The sequence below is a fragment of the Pelophylax lessonae genome (assembly GCF_965119305.1).
Source record: "Pelophylax lessonae genome assembly, chromosome: 4".
NCBI classification, from domain to species: Eukaryota; Metazoa; Chordata; class Amphibia; order Anura; family Ranidae; genus Pelophylax; species Pelophylax lessonae.
The window spans coordinates 570,644,747-570,667,749 of record NC_138771.1 but is presented as its reverse complement, the minus strand read 5'-3'; the positions used below and the strand labels follow the sequence as shown (position 1 = coordinate 570,667,749).

Sequence of the window (23,003 nt, the reverse complement as noted above, 5' to 3'; positions counted from 1 at the left end):
AGTATTTATAACCTACTGGGGCCATTTGCCTGCAATTCAAATTTTATTATAAACTAAACCTTTCAAACTAGTCATAGGAGAAATTTAGGCAAAAAGCTACCAGAATGTCTGGTTGCTGCAGATTAGATCAAACCATCAATATGCCACTTTGATAGTCATAGCATACAATAAACAGAGTACGTTGTTTTCTTTGCTCCAATATTATCCAGCATGCATTTAAAAGTTTTCTTTAACTTTGAGTAGTCAGGTGTAGTAGTCATATACTGGAGAACAATAGGCAACTCACTCACTTACACAAATGCAGTAAACAGACTTCCCAGCAGGGGCAGCAGACTGCACATCATACAGGCCAGGTTTCAGAATTTCCTCATTTTCTAAGTGGTAATTTAACAAGAGCTTACATTACGTTGTACATAAAACCCAGTAGTGTCTGGTCCCGAATAAATGTATACTCACACAATATATCTCATATACACGTTGTCTCCATACAAGACTAGTCTGCCAAGCAACATGACATTGCCTCTTCTTGTCATCTAGAAACACACACACACAGCAGGTCACACCCTCCGCATACTCTGCTTATTTACATGGGAGAAAAGCAGCATGAGCATCAGAGATGGCTGCACACTTCACAGGCATTAGGGGATATTTCTTGGATAGCAGCGCCCCCTTATGTTCTGACTTGGAACTTGCCAGCTTTGGTCATGTATTTGATTCCTTTGAAGGGTTTGTACTTCTCACCATACATGTCCAGCCTGTTCACTTTCAGACCTGCAGGGGGGTTAAACACAGTATTACAATCAGATTATATAACAGCTTGGCATCAACCTGGATGGAACTACAAGTCCCAGCATGCCTTGCGAGCAGAAAACCCAAGGCCATCTACCACTGGTATATTGCAAGGTCATTAAGATTTATATATATATATATTATTTTTATTGCTATCTGCTTTGATATTTGTTTTGTACATTTTCTGCAAGTTGATATCTATCTATATTGTCCAAAATTGTCTAGGTGTCGTTTTAAGGGCCTGTACAGGCTCAGTTTAAAGTGAGCAGTGACTGATTGCCCTAGAAATATTGTTCTCTCGCCAACATTCAAAGAGAAATGCAACATGTGTGGCAAAGACTGCTTCATTAGCTTCTTTCCTGGCCACAGCAGCATAATACACTAACCTCTGCCTTCACTCACTGGAGGAGGGGGGGGGGGGAGCAGTGAATGGACATTCACTGGTCTCCCTTTGTTGCACCCACTGGCTACTGCAATGAAGATGGTGGGACAGCGGTGCCTGAAATATATGGTCAGATGGGATGGTACCTTCGGAGGGCTTCAGAAGTGATCCTCTGCAAATAGTAACTGGGAGGTAGGCTTGTGCCATGGCTACAATAGCAGAAATATGTGCCTCTCATTTTAAATGAAAAGGCTTATTCAGACATGTGGCGAGGGGCATAAAAGCGAGTGGTTGACTTGCTGTTTTTCTTTACCCATTTACCCTGTAGGTCAGGTTTAGCAGAGCTGATGTTTTTGTCAGAAGCGCATGTAGGGAGTGGATCTGGTCTGTGCATCTGACTGATCTTTCTCTGCCCATGCACACCCATATGCTTTAATGGGCAATCTATTCAAATCAGCAATTATTAGACTATCATTACATGTCTCCAGAGATCATAGGACAAATATGAATGGAAGACAGGTGGATAATTGCAAGGTCCACCCCCTCCATTCAAAGATTATATTTATCCTGTAGTACAGCTTCTACAAATTGAGCAGCTGGGTAAAATGGATGAGCATAGTTGGGCACCCGATGAGAGCCTGTGATAGCTCCCACAGTTCTAATAACCCCCACCCCCCCCCCCCCCTGCACTGGAAGATTATAATGGCAGCGATGGAAGGCATAGACTAAGCAGGATTTCACCGATCAGAAGGGGCATCAGCACAAGTGGCATCTCCTACTAACTGGAAGTTTTTGTGCTGATTTTTGTATTTTTCATTTTGACTGCATTTTAATATTCTGTGTGGAGACTCTGAAGACTTATTATAGGTCCTGACGAAAAGGGGTTGATTTATAAAGAATTCATATAGCCATTTACCCAGTGAAAGTGCATACATATTTGTTCTGCACAAATAGAGGAAAAATAAATGTAAATAGACTATTTTCTTTGCTGTTCGAATGTAAATGATTTGTTTGAAATGGAAAACCCCACATTTGTCCACTAGATAGAGCCACGAGTTATAGGAAATTCATATACTTTAGCTCAATTTAGTGGCCAAATGCAGTATTTTTCATTTTAAATCAATTTACTTTTGAACAGCACAGGATATAGCCTGCTTACAATCTTTTCTTTTTTTTTGCCTGATTACCACAGAATGAATGTACATGCCCTTTTAATGGGAGAATGGCTTTGCAAATTTTTTTCAATCAATCTTTGGGAGTTTCACCTCTGTGATTATTACTACTAAAAAAAGCCAGCTATCTCTAGATGTAATATAATGCACAGCATACCTGAGATCGCCAGCTGCTGGATCTTGCAATTAAGGTTCAGCGTTGGGTTTTCATCTGGCTTGGAGCATCCAGCTTGGAGAATCATGGTTCCCTTTAAACTTGGTAGTTTTTGAGGATTAATTTTCCCCACGTCCCATGACAACAACTGTGAAAGCAGATGATAAAAAGCATAATAATGAGTTTTAACATATGCTGCTACATTTTGCAGTAGTATTCATATTGCACTGGGAACACACCTTGGTCACTGGATCAAAGACATATGTCCCCTGAGATGGGGTGAGTGTCATATTCAGGACCCCCTTTGGCATCTGTCCGGTAAGAGTCACCCCCTCCACGGTTTTACCCATGCTCTGCTTAGGTCCCAGCGTCACTTCAAATCGCCCAGAACTGGTGCCTTCCCGAAAACTGATTGCATGCTTTACATAGAGTGGAATGGCCACCAAGCTGTAAGATATAATTAATCAGCTACTAATCTGCATACAGCTGCAACATCTCTAGTGTTAATTCATTCATACTGAATAGCTAATGAATCATGGCTAACTGACAAATACACTTAGCAACTTCTACACAGCGTACTCCACAATAAAAGTCAATGAGGTGACCTACATCGCCATCTGCTGGACAAAAATAGACCTGCATTATTAAGCAAGAGCCTACTCACATCTTGGCAACCTGGTGCATTACAATGACCTGTTTTTTTTTTTGTTTTTCTTTAGCTCCTTAACATGCATTGTGTTAAGGTAGTCCATTCACGTGAATGAGATGGCAATGCCCCAAAATGTCTAAATATCTAGACATGCACCATTTTGGGCAACACAGCACACAACGCACAGTGATGCGTTACTGTGCTTTTTGATGCATCCTGCAATGCATGTGCATTGAAGCTATGTTGCCTTAGTGTGTTGGTGTGGGATTCAAAATTAATGACACTAACGCATGAAGACCTTATTTACACTTATGTAAGAGAGGTGATAAAAACGCATGTCTGAGCTGCATTTCTACCACCCCAACCCCTCCGCCATATGCTTCAAAGGCAGTGGAGGGGAGAGTACATATGTTTTGCATCGTGGTGCAGGAAAAATTATGCCCACTGAACGCAACCCATGCAACTGAATGGGTGTGCTAGTGCAAGGTTTAAGGGGTTAAAACAAGCAGTGAGAACAGAGGCGTAACTAGAACCTTTAGGGCCCCAGTGCAAGAAACCATAAAGGGCCCCCGAACCCCTGGCAGCACAGTAGGGGGGGGGGGACCAGGGGAGCCCACAGGGGCCCAGAGACAGCAGAACAGAGGCAGCATACAGAGGAACCAATCTCCTCCATTTTCCTCCTGCAGCTACAGAAGGAAAAAGGAGGACAGTGATTTCTCCACATGCTGCCCCCACCGCTCCTCCTATTAAGGTGTACAGGGGAGCTGCATGGGCCCCCTGGAGCATGGGGCCCGGTTGCAATTGCAACCCCTGTAGTAGCCCCTGAGTGAGAAGGTGACAACGCCTCATCACCACCTTCCAAATACTCTCATCGCAGATTGCTCTTTAGAGAGCAACCCTAGTGCAAATGAGCCCCAACATACATAGTGTGCATTGAAGTGTGCTTTACTCCAATGCAGCACAGCATAGAAGTCAGCTACACTCCAATCACAATTTTTGATTCTAAACTGTGTAGGGAAAGTAATTGAGAATATCCAGCCTGCATATTCACGTGGCTTAGCAAATGGTGTTCCCAGAACAGAACATGAACAGTAAAATGAAAAATCATAACTATGGTATGGGTGAAAAGCAGATGAAAAGACCTGATTACATCAGCTCTGTCTCCTGTGTGTATTTGAATGCAAGTGTAAATGTAGGTCATGAAAAAATCAAAGCGTAATACAGACATATTAAAATTCACACTTCACATGAATGGATAGGGCACCGGTCAATATTTCCAAATTGCATTAATACTTTGATTAAAAACATTCCTCTTTCTTTCCTTGAATAAAAAAAAAAAAAAAAAAAAAAAAAAAACACTGTTTCCAAGGTCCCATTTGTGGCCTAAAGCGCTTGGAGCCTAAGGGTCTTTTTACTCTGGTTTTCTGCCTGGCAGACTAAATTTTTCTCAGCGGGGATCAATCCGCCAATCCCCACTGAGCAGGCAGAGGACGGGTCCATTTCCGCTTACTTTGCATAGTAAGATCCCCGCTCTCCTCTATGGGACATTGGATGATAATGGGCCGCCTGTCTGTTTTCATCCGATCCTTCAGCCCGATTGAAGGAAATCCTATTTTCTGTCTGGATTTCACGGACAGGATAGGATCGGAGAGCAGCGGGTGTCACCGGACATGTCACCACTGAGATCCGCTGCTCCATAGGGGTACATGGAGCATCCAAAAAACTAACAGGCAGACCTGATCGGAAAGCCCGTGTGAGAGGAGCCTTAATCAATAAAATGTATTAGCTACCAGAAGCATTGTAAGGGTTTCACATCTTTAGACACTGCGGATAGTGATATTGTCAAGACTAACAATATGTGCCACTACTAATGCTGGCCGTACAGTATACGAAAAATAGGCTGAAATTCAGTCATTTGGACAGTTCTTTCGTTTTTCGGCCAGTTAATGGGCATGAATCGGAAATCGGTTGTGACATTTTTGAGCCAAAAAAATTAAAGACAAGTTTAGAAGTTTTCTGCCCAACGAACGATAAATTGAAAGATTATGTGTTTCTCGTCCAAACTGTTTGCACTAGGTATATGTGAAAAAATGAAAAAAAAACAAAACAGATTCATTTATGCCCATTAAATGATTTATCGGTCATTACATGATGGTACCATCGATTGCTCTCACGGCTGAGTGTTCGATCTTTGAAAATGAGCTAGAACAATTTTTCGTATAGTGTATGGCCAGCGTTGGCAAGGAACAGAGCCTATATATGTAGCACCCTCCTGGGTAAGTGCTAGGTAAAAGCATCTTATGCTCCTTCTGCTTATCAGGGGAGCCTAATCTGTTAGGTTGCCTGTTGCATGTTCCCAGGTGTGATTCACTGGGTCTAAGGGAGTGTCCCCACTGCATCCAATAAGGGAGCATGTTGGACAGTGGAGGAAACCTAGCCAGTGACACATTGGCTTTTGTGAGAGTCCCAGTGGTAGGGCACTCTTGCAGTTCATCCTGGGATTGCTCATAAAAGCCAGGGGGACATGTGACAGGGCGTCTTTGGCAGGAAGCAGAATCCCAGGAGGAGGTGGTCGACTGTCTCTCCTCCTGTTGCATGAGAAAAGTGGTCTTAGGCAGTCGGCCTAGTGAACCAGGTGTTGAGCTGAGCTGCAGAGGATCCTGTAAAGCTGCCAGTGGAGCTGCTGGCAATGTCTTCTGGGAAAAACAGTGTCTGTGAGTACCAGGGGACTTGCCAAAGGGTCTGCCCAGGAAGGGGGACCACTCCAGTGATGTCAGAGGATAAAGGGTCAGCTCACACAGTGTGTTACAGTAAAGGGGGTGCTGTGTAGAACCCTGAAGAATAGGGACAAAGGGGGTGCCAAGTAGGACCCTGAAGAGTGATTCACAGTACAGTATAGTTTGCTTAAATCTATCTTCACTATAGTGGCAAGGTGAAGCAGAGGCCTTGCCGCACTCAGCTTAATTTAGAAGTCCCAGCAATTGTGCATAGTTTATTCAGTTGGAGTATCCCACTCATCCCTTCTCCTATCCCAGTTCTCCAATAAAACAACAAAAACCCAACCCCTGGACTGTTTTCTGACTGAGCCAAGCACTTAGAATATGCTATATTGTCAAGTTGTTGCTATTAGTAACCCAGGGGAATCTGTAACTAGCAGCTCCCATAGAGAGAGAGAGATAATCACTAGGGTTGTAGTCCATAGTTCCTTTCTTCATTGGTGATACAGAGTGGGTGGGCATCCATGGGTGCAGGGCACTTCTTCTTGCTTACTTTCTTTCCTTCCCTAACTTTCCTTCCCCCCCACAACTACTTTCTTCCACCCATACACCCTTCTCTTTCCTCACAATCCTTTCCCTGCCATGTAAAAAAAAAAAAAAAATAGCAAACAGGTTTGAAAACCTGAAAACTGCAGAATTAGAGAGACACTTCTTTGCATGTTATGACTCTCTGGAATGTACACTTACACTGCCATTTCTGTTATTCATTCTGCTTGTACTACCGTATATAAAAAATCAAGAGAGAATTTAAAAAGTGAACTTTTATCCTAAACGAACTTATTTCTTGTATGACCTCACAAATTAATTTATGATATCCACTGATTTGTTAAAGAAATGTGCTGCAGTCTTTGGTATAGTGGTCCCTATCAACCCAGTCTGATTCCAGTGTTCCCTTTCTTACTTCTGAGCACTGACGTGGTAGGACAGCAGGCGGAAGTTGCCATCTGGGGGGATGAAAGATAGAATTCGCTCAGATTCCCATCTCTTAAAACGTACACAGGGGTGGAAACTGACATCATCCAGGAGGCGAGGATTCTGGGAAATGAAAAAGGTATATCATTATGTAATTTAGAACATCAGTTATGTCACTGTTTATATTGTTCGTCTGTAAAGCACTGTTTTATTCAAACTCATTTGCATAAACAGAAAAAAATTAAAATGGCATTAGTACTAAAGGGCAATGGCAACTTCAGATATATGAAATCAGTTGGTGAACTGGGAATGCTATCCAGGAAAAACCCCACAATTAAGACTATCTACTCAATATACCCTAATCTGGGTTCTATGCAATCCACTGAACCCAGACCTCACATGTGCTGTGGGAGAGTCAGTTTCTAAATTTCTGGACTGAACAATTTCACAGAGCTCCTCACATGTGCTGTGGGTCGCTCGGCTTCCAGAACCCTGGACTGTGTAACTTCACAAAGCTCCTCACATGTGCTATGGGTAAGTTTGTTTCCTAAATTCTGGGCTAAGCAACATTACAGAGCTCCTCACATGTGCTGAGGATTGATTGGTTTCCTAAATTCTGGACTGGGCAATTTCACAAAGCTCCTCATATATGCTGTGGGTAGGTTTTTTTCCTAAATTCTGGCCTGAGCAACTATACAGAGCTCCTTACATATGGTGTGGGTTGGTCAGCTTCCAGAACCCTCAACTGTGCAACTTGACTGAGCTCCTCACATGTGCTGAAGGATAGTCGGCTTCCAGAACCCTGAACTGTGCAACTTGACTGAGCTCCTCACATGTGCTGTGGAATAGTCGGCTTCCAGAACCATGGACTGTAGAACTTCACAAAACTCCTCACATGTGCTATGGGTAGGTTTGTTTCCTACATTCTGGGCTGAGCAACTTTACAGAGCTCCTCTGCCAGGGTGCCAGTAAACCAGACCACATGGGGATGCAGGTAAAATGAAGCAGTTAATTGGAGCAAACAATAAAATGCACAGCAAGAGTGAGGAAGTGGGAGCAGGAATAAGCCGGGGTCAAGTCCAGAAGCGGGTAGTCATCCAAGCCAGGGTCGAGTCCAGAAGCGGGTCGTTTGCCGATGCCGGGTCATCTGCCAATGCAGGGTCGAGAGCCAGGAGGAGATTCGTCAGCCAAGCCAGGTCATACACAGAGGACCACGGAGAACAGAAGACTGCTAGCAGAGATGAACCCTTGGAGCACAAACACAAGGGCAAGGACTGCAACCCATCAGGTGATAGATATAGTCAGGTGTGCAGCATCACCACTGTGCAATGTACAGGCAGCAGGCAAGTGATGATGCAATTAGAGTCTATAAGAGGCAACATTCTGGACATGTGCAAGATGGCTGCCAACAGGAGGACAAGGTAAGACCTTGACATCCACACATGTCCTGTGGAGTTGGTCGGCTTCCAGAACCCTGGACTGTGCAACTTCACAGAGCTCCGCACATGTTCTGTGGATGGAATGGTTTCCTAAATTCTGGACTGGGCAATTTCACAGAGCTCTTCACTTATGCTATGGGTAGGTTTGTTTATTCATTTCTTTACTGAGCAACTATACAGAGCTCCCCACATGTGCTGTGGGTGGGTGGGTCTTTTACTGTGCAACTTCCTGTTTCTTTGCTTGATGCATTTTAAATCAGTTTTCAAAGAGGTAGGGAAAGTTTCCATCCTTTCATCTGTCTGACCATTGGATAATCCATTTATTCTGTTTTAGGGCTTTAGGTTTGCTGATTTGATATATTCTTTACTAATTGCCCTTTTTTTGCATCTCGGGGGCACCAAGTAGTCCCAAGTAGAGGTCAGGAGAAGGAAAAGATTGTTTCCCGAAACACGTACCAGGATTCCATGTGGTGCCTTCTCATGTTTTTGAGTAGGTGGAGTTGGATTGCTAATTCTAGACTTTTTACTTCCCCTTTGTTGCACAGAACGGTAAGGACTGGGCTTTTTACCACAACAGCATCCCCAATTGCTGGTCACAGTGGGGGCGAGGGACATATAGCAACTGATTTGAGCTGACTGCTCGTTCTTGCCTTTCTTCCCGAGTGTATTACTGCTCTTTTTTGATTTAACACATTTGTATTTATGCATTATTGTTGGCTGCATTACTCTCCTCCTTTTTCTTCACTGTGAAGGATGTGACTGACTTGGAACTAGTAATGAGATGATAAGTTGGGGAATGGCATTTTCTATTTAGTACTGCTGACATACCATGAAGGATAGGGTTAAATCTGGCATCCCACTCAGCTTTACACAGGCGTCGATCACACCCTGGATCTCAGCGGTTACTGTGCAGCCTGTAATACAGAAGGCGTAATTAGCATGGCTTATAATTGTACACCTATTGTCGAACTGTAGACAAATTAATAGTACTGCCCCTAATTTACCATAATCCAGGTGTTAGTTACATTCAATGTCACTTGCCAAAATGTCACTGAAATGCCTGTAAGGAACTGGCACTTACTGCTAATCTATCCATACATTGAAGAGATGCAACTCAACCTTGACCAGAAATGCACTTTGCAAATTTTGTTGCAAAGCTCCACCATCTTTTCTACAGGCACCTGGGACAATTCCCAGAATCCCCAACCTGTTCATTGTAATGCTGGCCACATGCTGATCAATTTTTGGCTGATACCTGCTGAATCAACTAAAATTCGAACCATGGGTGACTTTGTTGGCACCACCTAGCTTGACAAACTGATCTGAAAATCGAAGGAGCTGGGTGGAAAATTCTTGGCGGAACAGCAACTGCAGCCAATCAGATGCAGTCACTATTCAGGTTTCCTGACAGCTGACTTTGCAAGCAATAAACCTTACTTTTATGCATATGCTATTTGATTCTCTGTCTGCAAAAAAAAAAAAAAAAATACAGAAGCTGCTGCTGACCTCTTTTGCAAAAAGCTTTAAGCAATGGCAGCCAATTTCCTTCAGTCAGGTTTCCTTTTAACAATATATATTGAATCAAGAGGTCTCTGACTTTAAAAAGAGTTACTTCTGCCCAAGAACTCTACTTTAGGATGCTTGGCAGGTATTTAAATAACATAAAGTACCTCCCTAATGCATCCATGTGCACTTAACCTTGAGCAACAGATTTTTCCCCTAAGTTAAGGTGTATTCACTTCAATCATCTAAGCATACATGAAATTCTCTTTTTAACTTTTTTTTTTTTCTTAAGTCCTTTGCTCATGATTGGGCATTCAAAGTGATCAAAGGTTCACCTGGCTATGTGAAAAATGTACTCTTTTCGTTAATCACCCTCCTGTGTAAAAACACAGAATTATTAAAATACACTTTATAATCTTTTAGTTTTTCTAACTTTAGATTTTTTTTTTAATTTAGAAACCATTTTAAATCTAAGGCTGTAATGGTACAAGAGGCACAATAAAAAATCACATTGATTGCTTTATTCTCATCCCAGGGTGCCAGAACCGCTAAAGTCAGTATTTGCATAACCAGAAGGCAAGCAGGCCTGGTGGGCGTGGGAGGCGGTCTGAATTTTCTTCCCACACTTAAATCCAGGTTTTTCAGATGCCTCTGGAGGCAGAATGTTAAAGTAAACGTGCCAACCTGTGATGCCTGCTGTGTAAACATGGCATTATTTTATGAGGTTGAGGCGGGTTTATTGTAAGAGACAATGGCTGCCACAAGTATGCATACCTGCTACCACTGAATGACATACAATTTCAGGTGGTGGTACGTGTCTGGTTGGTAGCACGGAATTTAAGGGACAGCTTCAATGTTGCGCGCTTGCTTCAATAGTTTGAGAAGGCCACAGAAGGGCATGTTTCACCAAGAACAGCGAAGGTCAAGCAAATGTAACCATTTGGTTAGGATCTTGGCACCCACACTGACCTTTACTCTAACTCCAATGTGGTGATTTCCATTTTACAACTGTATGCAGTCCTTGTATTAAATCATTGTTATCTGGTGCATGCAATTAAGTACAATTTTTTTTTTTTTTTATGGGATTTCTATGCCATGCTTGGAATTTTTATTTTACTTTCTTCAGAATGTGCATACCCACTGTCACCTTTATTAGATCATTGAAAAGTTATTGTATATATTAACCAGTGACCTGATTTGTCAATGATGGCATCAATCTCTTCTATGACATCAAAGTAAGCTTCGTTGTTTGTATACTTGACTCCTGTTCTCCTCCATGGAACTACTGAGAGCTGGCCTGTTGGGAGCTGGTCACCCACATTCGAGCTACCTGCAAACAAACATGAAACGAATGCAAAGATAACAACAACAAAAAAAGAAGAAAAATCACAACCAGTAATATAATTCCACTACTCCTAACTAGAGGTTTCTCATTACACTTTAAGCAGCATAAATGTCAGCTTATATATTTTTCACTTCCAATTTTTTGGGTAAGCTGAAAAGATTTTACCTATACAAAACAAGCCCAGATCTAGTGGGGTGGGCTTGTGCATCCAGTGATCCATGAGCCAGCCTGATAGGGGCAATTGATGTAAGCGGCACTCCAATGGTGGCCGTTGATATAAGGCGGCACTCTGATGGTAACCTTGAATGAAAGGGGACACTGCGATGGGGGTAATTGATGTAAGAAGGCACTTTGATGGGGATTTTTGATATAAAAGGGAGCTCTGATGGGGACATTTGATGTAAAGAGGCCTTAGGATTGAGAAAAACTGATGTTTGGGTGAATCTGAGGGGATATTTGATGTAAAACGGATAATTGCATGAGGGCAGTTGATGTAAGGAGGGCACTCTGATGGGGGTAATTGATGTAAGAGAGCACTGTAATACAGACAGTTGATGTAAGGGGTCACTGATGAGGACAGCTCATGTAACTCGGCACTCTGATGGGGATAATCCACATGGGGGGGGGGTCACTGATAGGTACCCTGATGTAAAGGGGACACGGTTAAGAACACTTGGTATACAGAAGCACAAGCACCGCAAGTAAACAGGGAATACGGATTCCCTGCATCTCGACCACACTACACGATAAACTGTCAGTGACTCACACTTAATGTTGACATTATGACCTCTGACTTTATTTACTATACCCCCAGATCAGATAGGCTAGCTCCAACCCTGTATACAAAGTTACTAAATGTTACAGGATTTAATTGGCAATGATGCTGTACACAGCACAGTAACATATAGCAACTAATCAGATTGGAGGTAAGTTAAATCAGTAAAACATTAATTTTGAACAGATGATATGTGCTAGTTACATTTTGCTCTTGGTCTCACAGATTAAGCCTTCTGCTTTGTAAAATCAAGTTGGTAATTAAAGTCACACTTTAGCCATTGTTCACATTGAACGCGGGTTTGAAATCGTGCAACTTCATCTGAACTCGCACAATTTCAAAGCCGCATTTCCCTCTGACTTCAGGGGGTGACTTCAAAGACATCTTTGCAGGTTCAAGCACAGATGTCTATTGAAGTCGCCAAAAGTAGTGCAGGAACTACTTTTGGAAATTGGTGCAGCACCGCAAAGTCGGCGTTGTACCGATTGGAACCGTGCCATTGCCAGCAATAGGCTGTGAATTGTCATGTGATTTTTACCTGTCAAACCGCGCCTATGTGAATGGGGGCTTAGGGTTGCTGTGTGTTGTCCAAATGGCCAACAAGATTGCGTATGTTATTATCAAGTGCATATACTGGAAGAGAAAAGCATTAACCACTTAAGCCCCGGAAGATTTTACCCCCTTCCTGACCAGGGGGTATTTTGCGATTTGGCACTGCTTGACTTTAACGGACAATTGCGCGGTCATGCGACGCTGTATCTAAACAAATTTGGCGTCCTTTTTTTCCCACGAACAGAGCTTTCTTTTGGTGGTATTTGATCACCTGTGCGATTTTTTGATCACGCGCTATAAACAAAAAAACAGCGTACATTTTGCAAAAATAGCAATATTTTTCAAATTTTTTTTATATGAAATTCCCTCCAAAAAAAATGTAAAAATCAAAATTTTTTAACATTTTCGGCCAATTTGTTTTATGCTAACTATGTTTGGTAAAAAAAAAAAAAAAAATCACAAAAAGCGTGTTTTGATTGGTTTGCGCAAAAGTTATCGCGTTTACTAACAAAGGGAAAGATTTTTGTCATTTTTATTGTTTTTTTTTAACGCGTAATGGCGGCGATCTGCGTTTTTTTTTGCGGTACTGGGACATTGCGGCGGACAGATCGGACCCTTGACTGACATTTTTGACACTTTTGGGGTTACCAGTGACATTTCTACAGTAATCAGTGCTATACATATGCACTGTTACTGTAAAATTACACTGGCAGTGAAGGGGTTAACTTTTTTTGAAAGGGAGGGGCTATGTGTGTCCCTAGGGGCGTGCTTTCTACTGTGATTGGCTGTGGCTTCAGATGTATGAAGAGTGATCAACGGTTCTACATAGTAGAACCGTATGATCATCCTTCATACACAGGGGAGAATGACAGGCAGCTTGTTTACACAAGCCGCCTGACTTTCTCCCTCTCCCCCACCGATCGCAGAGTGACTGGCGGACATTGGGTCCGCCGGTCACACGCGCGGGGGGGGGGTCCGTGACCACGCGGGAGGGGGCGCGCGCTCGCTCCCTAGACCCTCACAAGCTAGTGACGTAGCCCTACGTCACTTTGCCTGTGAGGGGCTGACTGCCGACGTAGATCGGTGTTAGGCAGTCGGCAAGTGGTTAACTGAAAGTCTCCTCTGGGCAGTGTAGGCACTTGTCTTCTCTGTTGTATGCAGTAAATAGGTCTTTAAGTTTCTAAAGAGGATCCCAATTAGCACTAGTATCTATGGTTATGCATACTTTATTGCAATGCTAAGCAGTATGGCCTGCTGGATAACGTTACTTGTAAAGGAGACGAGTGGAATAACTTGACCCCGAAGTGGTGTTGGAATCATCATTATTCATACATTGGAGTGACAAGTATTAAGTACTCAGTTGCAAACCTTAGTTTGTAGTTTGTGTATGTCTGTGTTATGTGTATATGTTAATTTTTATCAAGGATTATATTATAAGGGAAACCTCTTGTCTTACCACGGATGTTCATTTTGAGGGCACTTGTAATGTTTTGCATATTACTTTGATACTGTTGAGACCTGATCTGAGCTTATGATTTTTTAGCATGTATCTTTATATGGATTACAGAATTCCCCTTTTTTTTCCTCATACGGTACAGTGAGGGGGAAAAAAATATTTGATCCCTTGCTGATTTTATAAATTTGCCCACTGACAAAGAAATGATCAGTCTAGAATTTTAATGGTTGGTTTATTTTAACAGTGAGACAGAATAACAACAAAAATATCCAGAAAAGTTATATATTGATTTGTATTTTAATAAGTGAAATAAGTATTTGATCCCCTATCAATCAGCACGATATTTGGCTCCCCATTGTCTTCTATACAGGTAACAAGCTGAGATTAGGAGCACTTTCTTCATCCCTCATTCACACTGAGGGCGGGTTTGAAATCGTGCGAGTTCAGCTAAACTCGCATTATTTCAAACCTGCATTTCAGTGCGAGTTTGGGGGCAATTTGACAGACATCTGTGCGGGTTTATGCACAGAAGTCTATAGAATTCGCCCCCAAAGTCACCAAAAGTAGTGCAGAAACTACTTTTGGAAGTCGGTGCCGATGTGAACGGGGGCTAAAGGGAGTGCTCCAAATCTCAGCTTGTTACCTGTATAAGACACGCCTGTCCACAGAATCAGATTCCAATCTCTCCACCATGGCCAAGATCAAAGAGCTGTCAAAGGATGTCAGGGAAAAGATTGTAGACCTACACAGAGCTGGAATAGGCTACAAGATCATCACCAAGCATCTTGGTGAGAGTGTGACAACAGTTGGTGCGATTATTCTCAAATAAAAGAAACCCAAAGTAATTGTCAATCTCCCTTGGTGTGGGGCTTCATGCAAGTTCTCACCTTGTGGAGTTTCAATGATCATGAGAACGGTGAGGAATCAGCCCAGAACTACACAGCAGACTTCTGCAGCGCCCACAAGGTCCCTCTGCTCAAGAAAGCGCATGTACAGGCCCATCTGAAGTTTACTAATGAACATTTGAATGATTCAGAGGAGAACTAAGGGAAAGTGTTGCCATCAGATGAGACTAAAATCAAGCTCTTTGGCATCAACTCAACTGGAGGAGGAATGCTGCCTATGACACCAAGAACACCATCCCCACCTTAAAACATGGAGGTGGAAACATTATGCTTTGGGGGTGTTTTTCTGCTAGGGGGACAGGACAACACCACATCAAAGGGATGATGGATGAGGCCGTGTACCGTCAAATCTTGGGTGAGAACCTCCTTCCCTCAGCCAGGGCATTGAAAAGGGTCGTAGATGGGTATTCCGGCATGAAAATGACCGAAAACACATAGCTAAGGCAACAAGAGTGGCTCAAGAAGAGGTAAATGAAGGTCCTGAAGTGGCCTAGCCAGTGTCTAGACCTTAATTTTATAGAAAATATGTGGAGGGAGATGGAGGTTCGAATTACTAAACGACAGCCTCGAAACCTTAATGACTTGGAGAGAATCTGCAAAGAGGAGTGGGACAAAATCCCTCCTGAGAGGTGTGCAAACCTGGTGGCGAACTGAACTACAGGAAACGTCCGATCTCAGTGACTGTCAACAAGAGTTTTGCCAACAAGTAATGTCATGTTTTGCGAAGGGGTCAAATACTTTGTTTCACTCATTAAAATTTAAATCAATTTCAAAATTTTTTGAAATGCATTTTTCTGGATTTCTTTTGTTGTTGTTTTGTCTCTCACTGTTAAAATATATCTACCATTAAAATTATAGACTGATTATTTCTTTGTCACTGGGCAAACATACAAAATCAGCAGAGAATCAAATACCTTTTTCCCCCTCACTGTAGGTTGGTATTTTTTGGGTGGTGGTGACCTATGTGAATTGTATGGAATTTTTTTTTTTTTTTTTTTTTTTTTTTTGAGGAGGAGGATTCTAATCCAAATGAGTGGAATAGGGCAGGGCTTGAGACCCTGCTGGGATTATAACATTTTAACGGAGTCTTGCATGAAGTTGGATGTTATGGTCTAAGTAAAATATCACACACAGTATTTCTGTGCTGCAACCCTTTTGCGGGGGATTTTCCCTTGGTTTATACAGTGCCTTGCGAAAGTATTCGGCCCCCTTGAACTTTGTGACCTCTTGCCACATTTCAGGCTTCAAACATAAAGATATAAAACTGTAATTTTTTGTTGTGAAGAATCAACAACAAGTGGGACACAATCATGAAGTGAAACGAAATTTATTGGATATTTCAAACTTTGTTAACAAATAAAAAACTGAAAAATTGGGCGTGCAAAATTATTCAGCCCCTTTACTTTCAGTGCAGCAAACTCTCTCCAGAAATTCAGTGAGGATCTCTGAATGATCCAATGTTGACCTAAATGACTAATGATGATAAATAGAATTCACCTGTGTGTAATCAAGTCTCTGTATAAATGCACCTGCACTGTGATAGTCTCAGAGGTCGATTTAAAGCGCAGAGAGCATCATGAAGAACAAGGAACACACCAGGCAGGTCCGAGATACTGTTGTGGAGAAGTTTAAAGCCGGATTTGGATACAAAAAGATTTCCCAAGCTTTAAACATACCAAGGAGCACTGTGCAAGTATCAGACCACTGCAAATCTACGAAGACCTGGCCGTCCCTCTAAACTTTCAGCTCATACAAAAGGAAGACTGATCAGAGATGCAGCCAAGAGGCCCATGATCACTCTGGATGAACTGCAGAGATCTAAAGCGGAGGTGGGAGACTCTGTCCATAGGAAAACAATCAGTCGTATACTGCACAAATCTGGCCTTTATGGAAGAGTGGCAAGAAGAAAGCCTTTTTTTAAAGATATCCATAAAAAGTGTTGTTTAAAGTTTGCCACAAGCAACCTGGGAGACACACCAAACATGTGGAAGAAGGTGCTCTGGTCAGATGAAACCAAAATCAAACTTTTTGGCAACAATGCAAAACGTTATGTTTGGCGTAAAAGCAACACAGCTCATCACCCTGAACACACCATCCCCACTGTCAAACATGGTGGTGGCAGCATCATGGTTTGGGCCTGCTTTTCTTCAGCAGGGACAGGGAAGATGGTTAAAATTGATGGGAAGATGGATGGAGCCAAATACAGGACTATTCTGGAAGAAAACCTGATGGAGTCTGCAAAAGACCTGAGACTGGGACGGAGATTTGTCTTCCAACAAGACAATGATCCAAAACATAAAGCAAAATCCACAATGGAATGGTTCACAAATAAACATATGCAGGTGTTAGAATGGCCAATTTAAAGTCCAGACCTGAATCCAATCGAGAATGAGTGGAAAGAACTGAAAACTGCTGTTCACAAACGCTCTCCATCCAACCTCACTGAGCTCGAGCTGTTTTGCAAGAAGGAATGGGCAAAAATTTCAGTCTCTCGATGTGCAAAACTGATAGAGACATACCCCAAGCAACTTACAGCTGTAATCGCAGCAAAAGGTGGCGCTACAAAGTATTAACTTAAGGGGGCTGAATAATTTTGCACGCCCAATTTTTCAGGTTTTTATTTGTTAACAAAGTTTGAAATATCCAATAAATTTCGTTCCACTTCATGATTGTGTCCCACTTGCTGTTGATTCTTCACAAAAAATTACAGTTTTATATCTTTATGTTTGAAGCCTGAAATGTGGCAAAAGGTCGCAAAGTTCAAGGGGGCCGAATACTTTCGCAAGGCACTGTAGAAAGACCTTAGGTCATTGGCAACATGGGCTTGGCTGAAACACTGAGCACAAGCAATTATGTGTAGCAGCTGGAGATATGTTTCCAACTTCCCATTAGATCAAAGACAGCAGAAAGGATCTGATGGGGAAGAAACCCAATTCCATGAAAACATACCAATGATTCGGAGAACAACTGCTTAAAGTAGAACTATAGGCAAAACTTTTTTCATTTTTGCTTTGGATAAAGCACATTTTTTATTTTTTTGCTATCTGTGTCCTATTGCGGAGATTTCCCTTCACTTCCTGTCCCATAGCCAAACCAGAAGTGAAAGGAAATCTCTGTAAATTAAGGGAATTCTTGGGGCCTCCCAGGTCACCAGAACTAGTGTCCCTGTGTGAAGATTTCCCTTCTAATACTTTCTGGAGCAACCCAAAATGTGTCATTTTCTTTTACTTTGAATGATCATGATAAACAGGAGAGGGAGAGACTGACTGACTCTTTAACGGGGGCACAGACAGCAATAAAAACTGACAAGCGTTCCAATCCCTCTCCACTCTATCCAAAACTTAAAAAAAAATAGGGGGTTTTGTCTTTAGTTATACTTTAAAAATACAAGACAATGCTTAGTACCTGTGATTGTGTTCACCACACTGCGGAGTATAGTGGGAGGTTTAATAAGCTCCTTCAGTATATTTGATTCAGTGGCAAGAGGGAATCCATTATCCAGCATCTCCTCAAGAACTTCATAGACAACCACAACATTCTCCTTGATGACAATTTCTGAGCATGAACCAAAATAATCCTAAAAAAACAAAAAAAAAAAACAAATTGAGCGCAAATATACATTTAGATGACCAGACAATTCAAATGCTATAAAACATAAGTAAGGCGCTGTTATACAATTAAAATAAAATATTCAAATCCATCCTCCCCCCCATTAACATCCATTTGTGAAATGAAAAAAAGTTATACACAAGTTATTATACTCTGCACAACCTATTATCATGGGCTATAGATATGCATAAATAACACAATAAAACACAATTATTAAAATATGACGAGGTCATTAACACATGCGCTGTGTAGAAGTGCAAAAAAAAAAACGTATATATAAATTGCAACACAAAAATCGATATCAGGGAGTCCCCCAAAACAAATATGGATAATAAATCTACTGTATATAGTGACAATCCGCTAAAAGTAAGTTCATTAATCATGTATTAAGATACATCTGTCATAGGACGCGTTATGGTCCCTGGGAACTCGGGTGAGTGCGTTGTGCTTCTGCACGTGGTGGAGCACTTTGTTTTTTTGGAGAAAGCACCTATAATGCACGAGTATGGATATATGGTCACAGAAACCATCACTATTTGTAGCAGACTGTCACTATATACAGAGGATTTATTATCCATATTTTTTGGGGGACTCCCCGATATAGATTTTTGTGTTGTAGTTATTTTATATAGGTTTATTTTTTGTACTTATACACAGTGCATGGGTTAATGATCTCGTCCTAGGAGGCAACTGGCACTTTTGTTTGTTAATAATTGTTTTATTGTGCTATTTATGCATATCTATAGCAAATAATAGGTTGTGCGGCGTTTAATAACTTATGTATAACTTTTTTTTCATTTAGCACATGGATGTTGCTAATCGGGGGGGAGATTGATTTATATAATTTATTTTAAATTGTATAACAGCCCCCTACTTTTATTTGAATCAAATTGGTTTGTGGTGTTTTATCACATTTAAATGGGCCGTGGTTATTGATAGGTGGTATTGTATATTACAATTGGCGTCGTCCTAAGGTGCTTAGGTTTTAAATGCTATAAACAATTGCTTTCTTATGGGTATGTTTATTCCAAATGCTGATTGCAGATGCAGCACATCTCATTTTTTAAAACCGAAGAAAAGGAAAATAATTTTGCTGCCTGTGGCAACCAATCAGTAGTTGAATTTCTAGTAAGTAGATAGTAAATGTAATGAGTAACAGGGGAAGCGAAGGAGAATACTACAAAGTAATATTTTCTTACTTCTCATTTCCAGTGAAAACTCTGCGTCTGCTGTGGCTGCTGACAACACATCCAAGATAGTCCTGAGCAGTAGCAATTTCAAACCTTTTGAATGTCTACACAAGGGAGGCATTTAACTTTCATAAATGTACATGCCAGTTTGAATACCAACCACAACACTACCTGCCTGGAGTTTGCATGGGTTTCCTCCGGGTATTCCAGTTTCCTCCCACACTAAAGACATGCTGGTAGGTTTATTGGCTCCTGTCTAAACTGGCCCTAGTGTATCAATGTAAGTTAGGGACCTTAGATTGTTAGGACCTCAAGGGCAGGGACTGATGTGCATGTACAATAAGTACCTGTAATAAATAAATAAAATATCTTATGGAAAGATTATTGTTGAAATAAATGATCTGGTGACAGGATCTTCTTAGGGCTCATTCAGTTGTGCGGCTGCCCCTCTGAAAAGTTGTGGATTGCTTTTCAGAGGGTGGTTTACAGGTGGTTAGGAGGCAAAATGTGGTCTCCTCAATGTCGGTTTTAACCCTCAAAAGGCTGAACCACCATGCCACAATGGTGTGCAATGCAGGGTGGTTGTACAACACCCATTAACTGAATGGGTGCATTCAGTGGGCAGTAATCCACAGAGGGGTTACATTTTCCTATGCGCACAGCCCTGCACAGTTGCATGTCATTGTTCGGGTAGGTGGTCAGGGGCAGTAAAATTCAACAGCCTGATTTTACCGCCCCTTAGCTACACATCTTAGCCCTAAGTAACAATAACACCAAGTGCACGGATTAGCCAGTAGGCCTGAAAAAGTCCTAAATATGTGTAATCAATAGTTTCTGCTCATAACTGAAGCAGAACAAATTAATTTAGTTTATAACAAAAGCATCTGAAGGAAGAACAGTTCTCTTTGCCCATAGCAACTCATGTTGCCCTTTCATGCATATTGCATACTGGACAAGGATATCGCACATTTTGACGTATGTAAGAACACTTATTCTCTGGGGCACTTCCAGGTATAAAAGGCAACAGCTATTGTAAGGTCTCACCTGGAATGTGTCCACCACTCGGTGAAGAAACTCAATAGCAAACAGCGGAGGCACCTCAGTCTGTATGACAGCTACAAAAAATATGGAATGCCTGTAAACACTGAGCAGGTAATGATGGGGAGTCTGGATGATGGGTGGCACATTCTCCGGATCAGATGCCCTTTCTTGTGCCTCAAAAAAGTAGTCACAAACCGATCGCGACACCACGCTTTTCCAGTGTTTCTCCAGGAAGATATCCCCGGAAGGGTTGATGAGGAACAGGCTGTGGATCATAGCTGGTGGTGGGAAGAGGGAAATGGATGATCTTCTTGGTGCTGGCCCTAGAAGAAAAAAAAGAAAACACATAGCCTTTAAACTTTGTCATATTCAAACCAAGCTCTCTCTCATGGGCCCAAGTGCACCAATGAAATCATCATTGGTGAGGCATTGGTAAGCCATGTGCCATGATGGCACATGGCTGCACTGGGAGCCCATGTAGTTCCTAATCCTGGGAAGGCTACAAATGATCCCACTCATAGGAAACACATACAGCAGTAATGTGCTGAGACCCATAGATCTTCCTCAGTGCAGGGCAAACGCCCCTAAACCCCCGAGCCTGGAAACCCCTCTAGAGCCCATTGCTGGTCCTCCTGTGGTCATATGATTACTTTGGTGAAAAATGCTCTCGTGCCTATTTTATTGGTACTGTAAAAGTTTTTATACTATTTACACGTTCCCTTTATTAATCAGAACACACAAAATGTAAACAGTATTTGCTTCCAAGGCTGTCTACAATAATTCTTATATAAACATCCTGGAGAGGTTTCCGCGTACACATTCCTAAAAGTTCACCCACGGAAGAAGTTTCAAAAAGGTTCCTACTATCCAAGGGAACGTAACATAACCATTTTGGCACGTGTACAGCGTTACTGAGCAGCAACAGTGTATGGTAGTCTGTTTATCACTGAAGAAGGCAGAATGTTTAGAGTTAAAGGAATTACTGGCCAACTCCAAGAAGACGAAAAATGCAAAGTTTCATAACACATTCGATTTCTTCATCAGGCGTGCCTGACAAAACTTGCATAACTTTTCGGTTTTCTGCGTTAGCCAATAAAAAAAGTATCACTTGGAACACCAAACTTTCTAATTTTACTCAGCATATCTTTGAAGTAAGATCATAAGTGGGCGAGACGATCCTCTTAACCACTTCATTACCAGATCATTTATTTCATTTGGAGAGGTCTCTCTATTCCACACATTATATCTTATGAGGGTTTTGTAGTTCATAGTCTAATGTTCTATATTATTATTTTTACTAAATTATTATTATTTTACTAAATATTATTATTACTATATTATTATTTTTTTTTTTTTTCTTCATGACGGATATGCCTTAGTTTGGCAGCAAATTTGAATACTTATATTTGTGTTTCTTGGTTTTGGAAAAAAAAAAAAATGTAAAAAAAAAAAATAATGCATTTTTCTCATTTTTACCAACACCGCCTTAGTGCACCCCATATATTTACCTGAAAATATACTCAATCATGTCTGCTGACTAAAATGCTATGACATTAGCGTTATTTTTCATAACATGGCAGATCAGTAAAGCTCAAAATGAACGTATGCACTTCACTTTAGAAGAGCTTTACTCTCTTTTTGATGCTATATAGCAAAGCACAAAGGATGAAAAATTACAGTTTGCAAAAACTATCGGTGTAACAATAAGAGAAGGTTAAGTTGGGTTGTCAAAGCATAAAATAGCATGACAGCAACTTTTTTTTCACAGGTTTGTCATTGCAAACATTTTCTCATGAGCATTTCTTGCTTGTGCAGTAAACACAAATGTCATCCAGATCATCTGACGTTTTGCATCCTGGTGATTAATCTGGAGAGTGAATATTTGTATTTATTTTTAGGATCTGGATCTGATCAGTGGAGCCCTAATCTGCAGCGGTAAAGCTCTCTGGTAGCATTGTTTTTTTTTTTAATTTTACACTGTCACTTTACATTTTTTTATCACATTTATTGCGGTCACAAAGAATGTAAACATCCTATGTGACAGAAAAAGGCATGTGACCAGTACTCTTTATGGAGAGATCTGGGGTCTATAAGACCCTAGATCCCTCCTCTGCCCTTAAAAGTATTTGATCATACCAAGACCGGTGTGACCAAATGTGTTTTTATTTTATTTATTTTTTTAATTTGAAGGTATAAAGCAGTAAGAAAAAATAGTGTGAATACAGACATTCCCACATACAGGACAAAAAAAAAAAAGTACAAGGAGCACCAGTGAGCTTTCAACTCAGGCAGGGCCGGCGCTACCAGTAAGGCGACTAAGGCAGCTGCCTAGGGCGCAGCTTAACAGGGGGCG

At 41.4% G+C, this 23,003-nt stretch overlaps 1 protein-coding gene across 1 annotated transcript in view; it reads right to left on the bottom strand.

Moving 5' to 3' along the window:
• Nucleotides 1-304: 304 nt before the first annotated feature.
• AP3M2 (adaptor related protein complex 3 subunit mu 2) overlaps nucleotides 305-23,003 on the bottom strand; it is a 35,819-nt gene continuing 13,120 nt past the window's right edge. Inside the window, exons 2-9 of the mRNA XM_082256927.1 lie at nucleotides 20,654-20,973; nucleotides 18,216-18,387; nucleotides 10,970-11,107; nucleotides 9,103-9,188; nucleotides 6,825-6,958; nucleotides 2,737-2,944; nucleotides 2,501-2,645; nucleotides 305-771 (exon numbers count right to left, since the gene is read on the bottom strand). Coding sequence (XP_082113053.1) covers nucleotides 671-771; nucleotides 2,501-2,645; nucleotides 2,737-2,944; nucleotides 6,825-6,958; nucleotides 9,103-9,188; nucleotides 10,970-11,107; nucleotides 18,216-18,387; nucleotides 20,654-20,926 — 1,257 coding nt within the window. The 5' untranslated portion in view covers nucleotides 20,927-20,973 and the 3' untranslated portion in view covers nucleotides 305-670. The remainder of the gene's footprint in view (nucleotides 772-2,500; nucleotides 2,646-2,736; nucleotides 2,945-6,824; nucleotides 6,959-9,102; nucleotides 9,189-10,969; nucleotides 11,108-18,215; nucleotides 18,388-20,653; nucleotides 20,974-23,003) is intronic.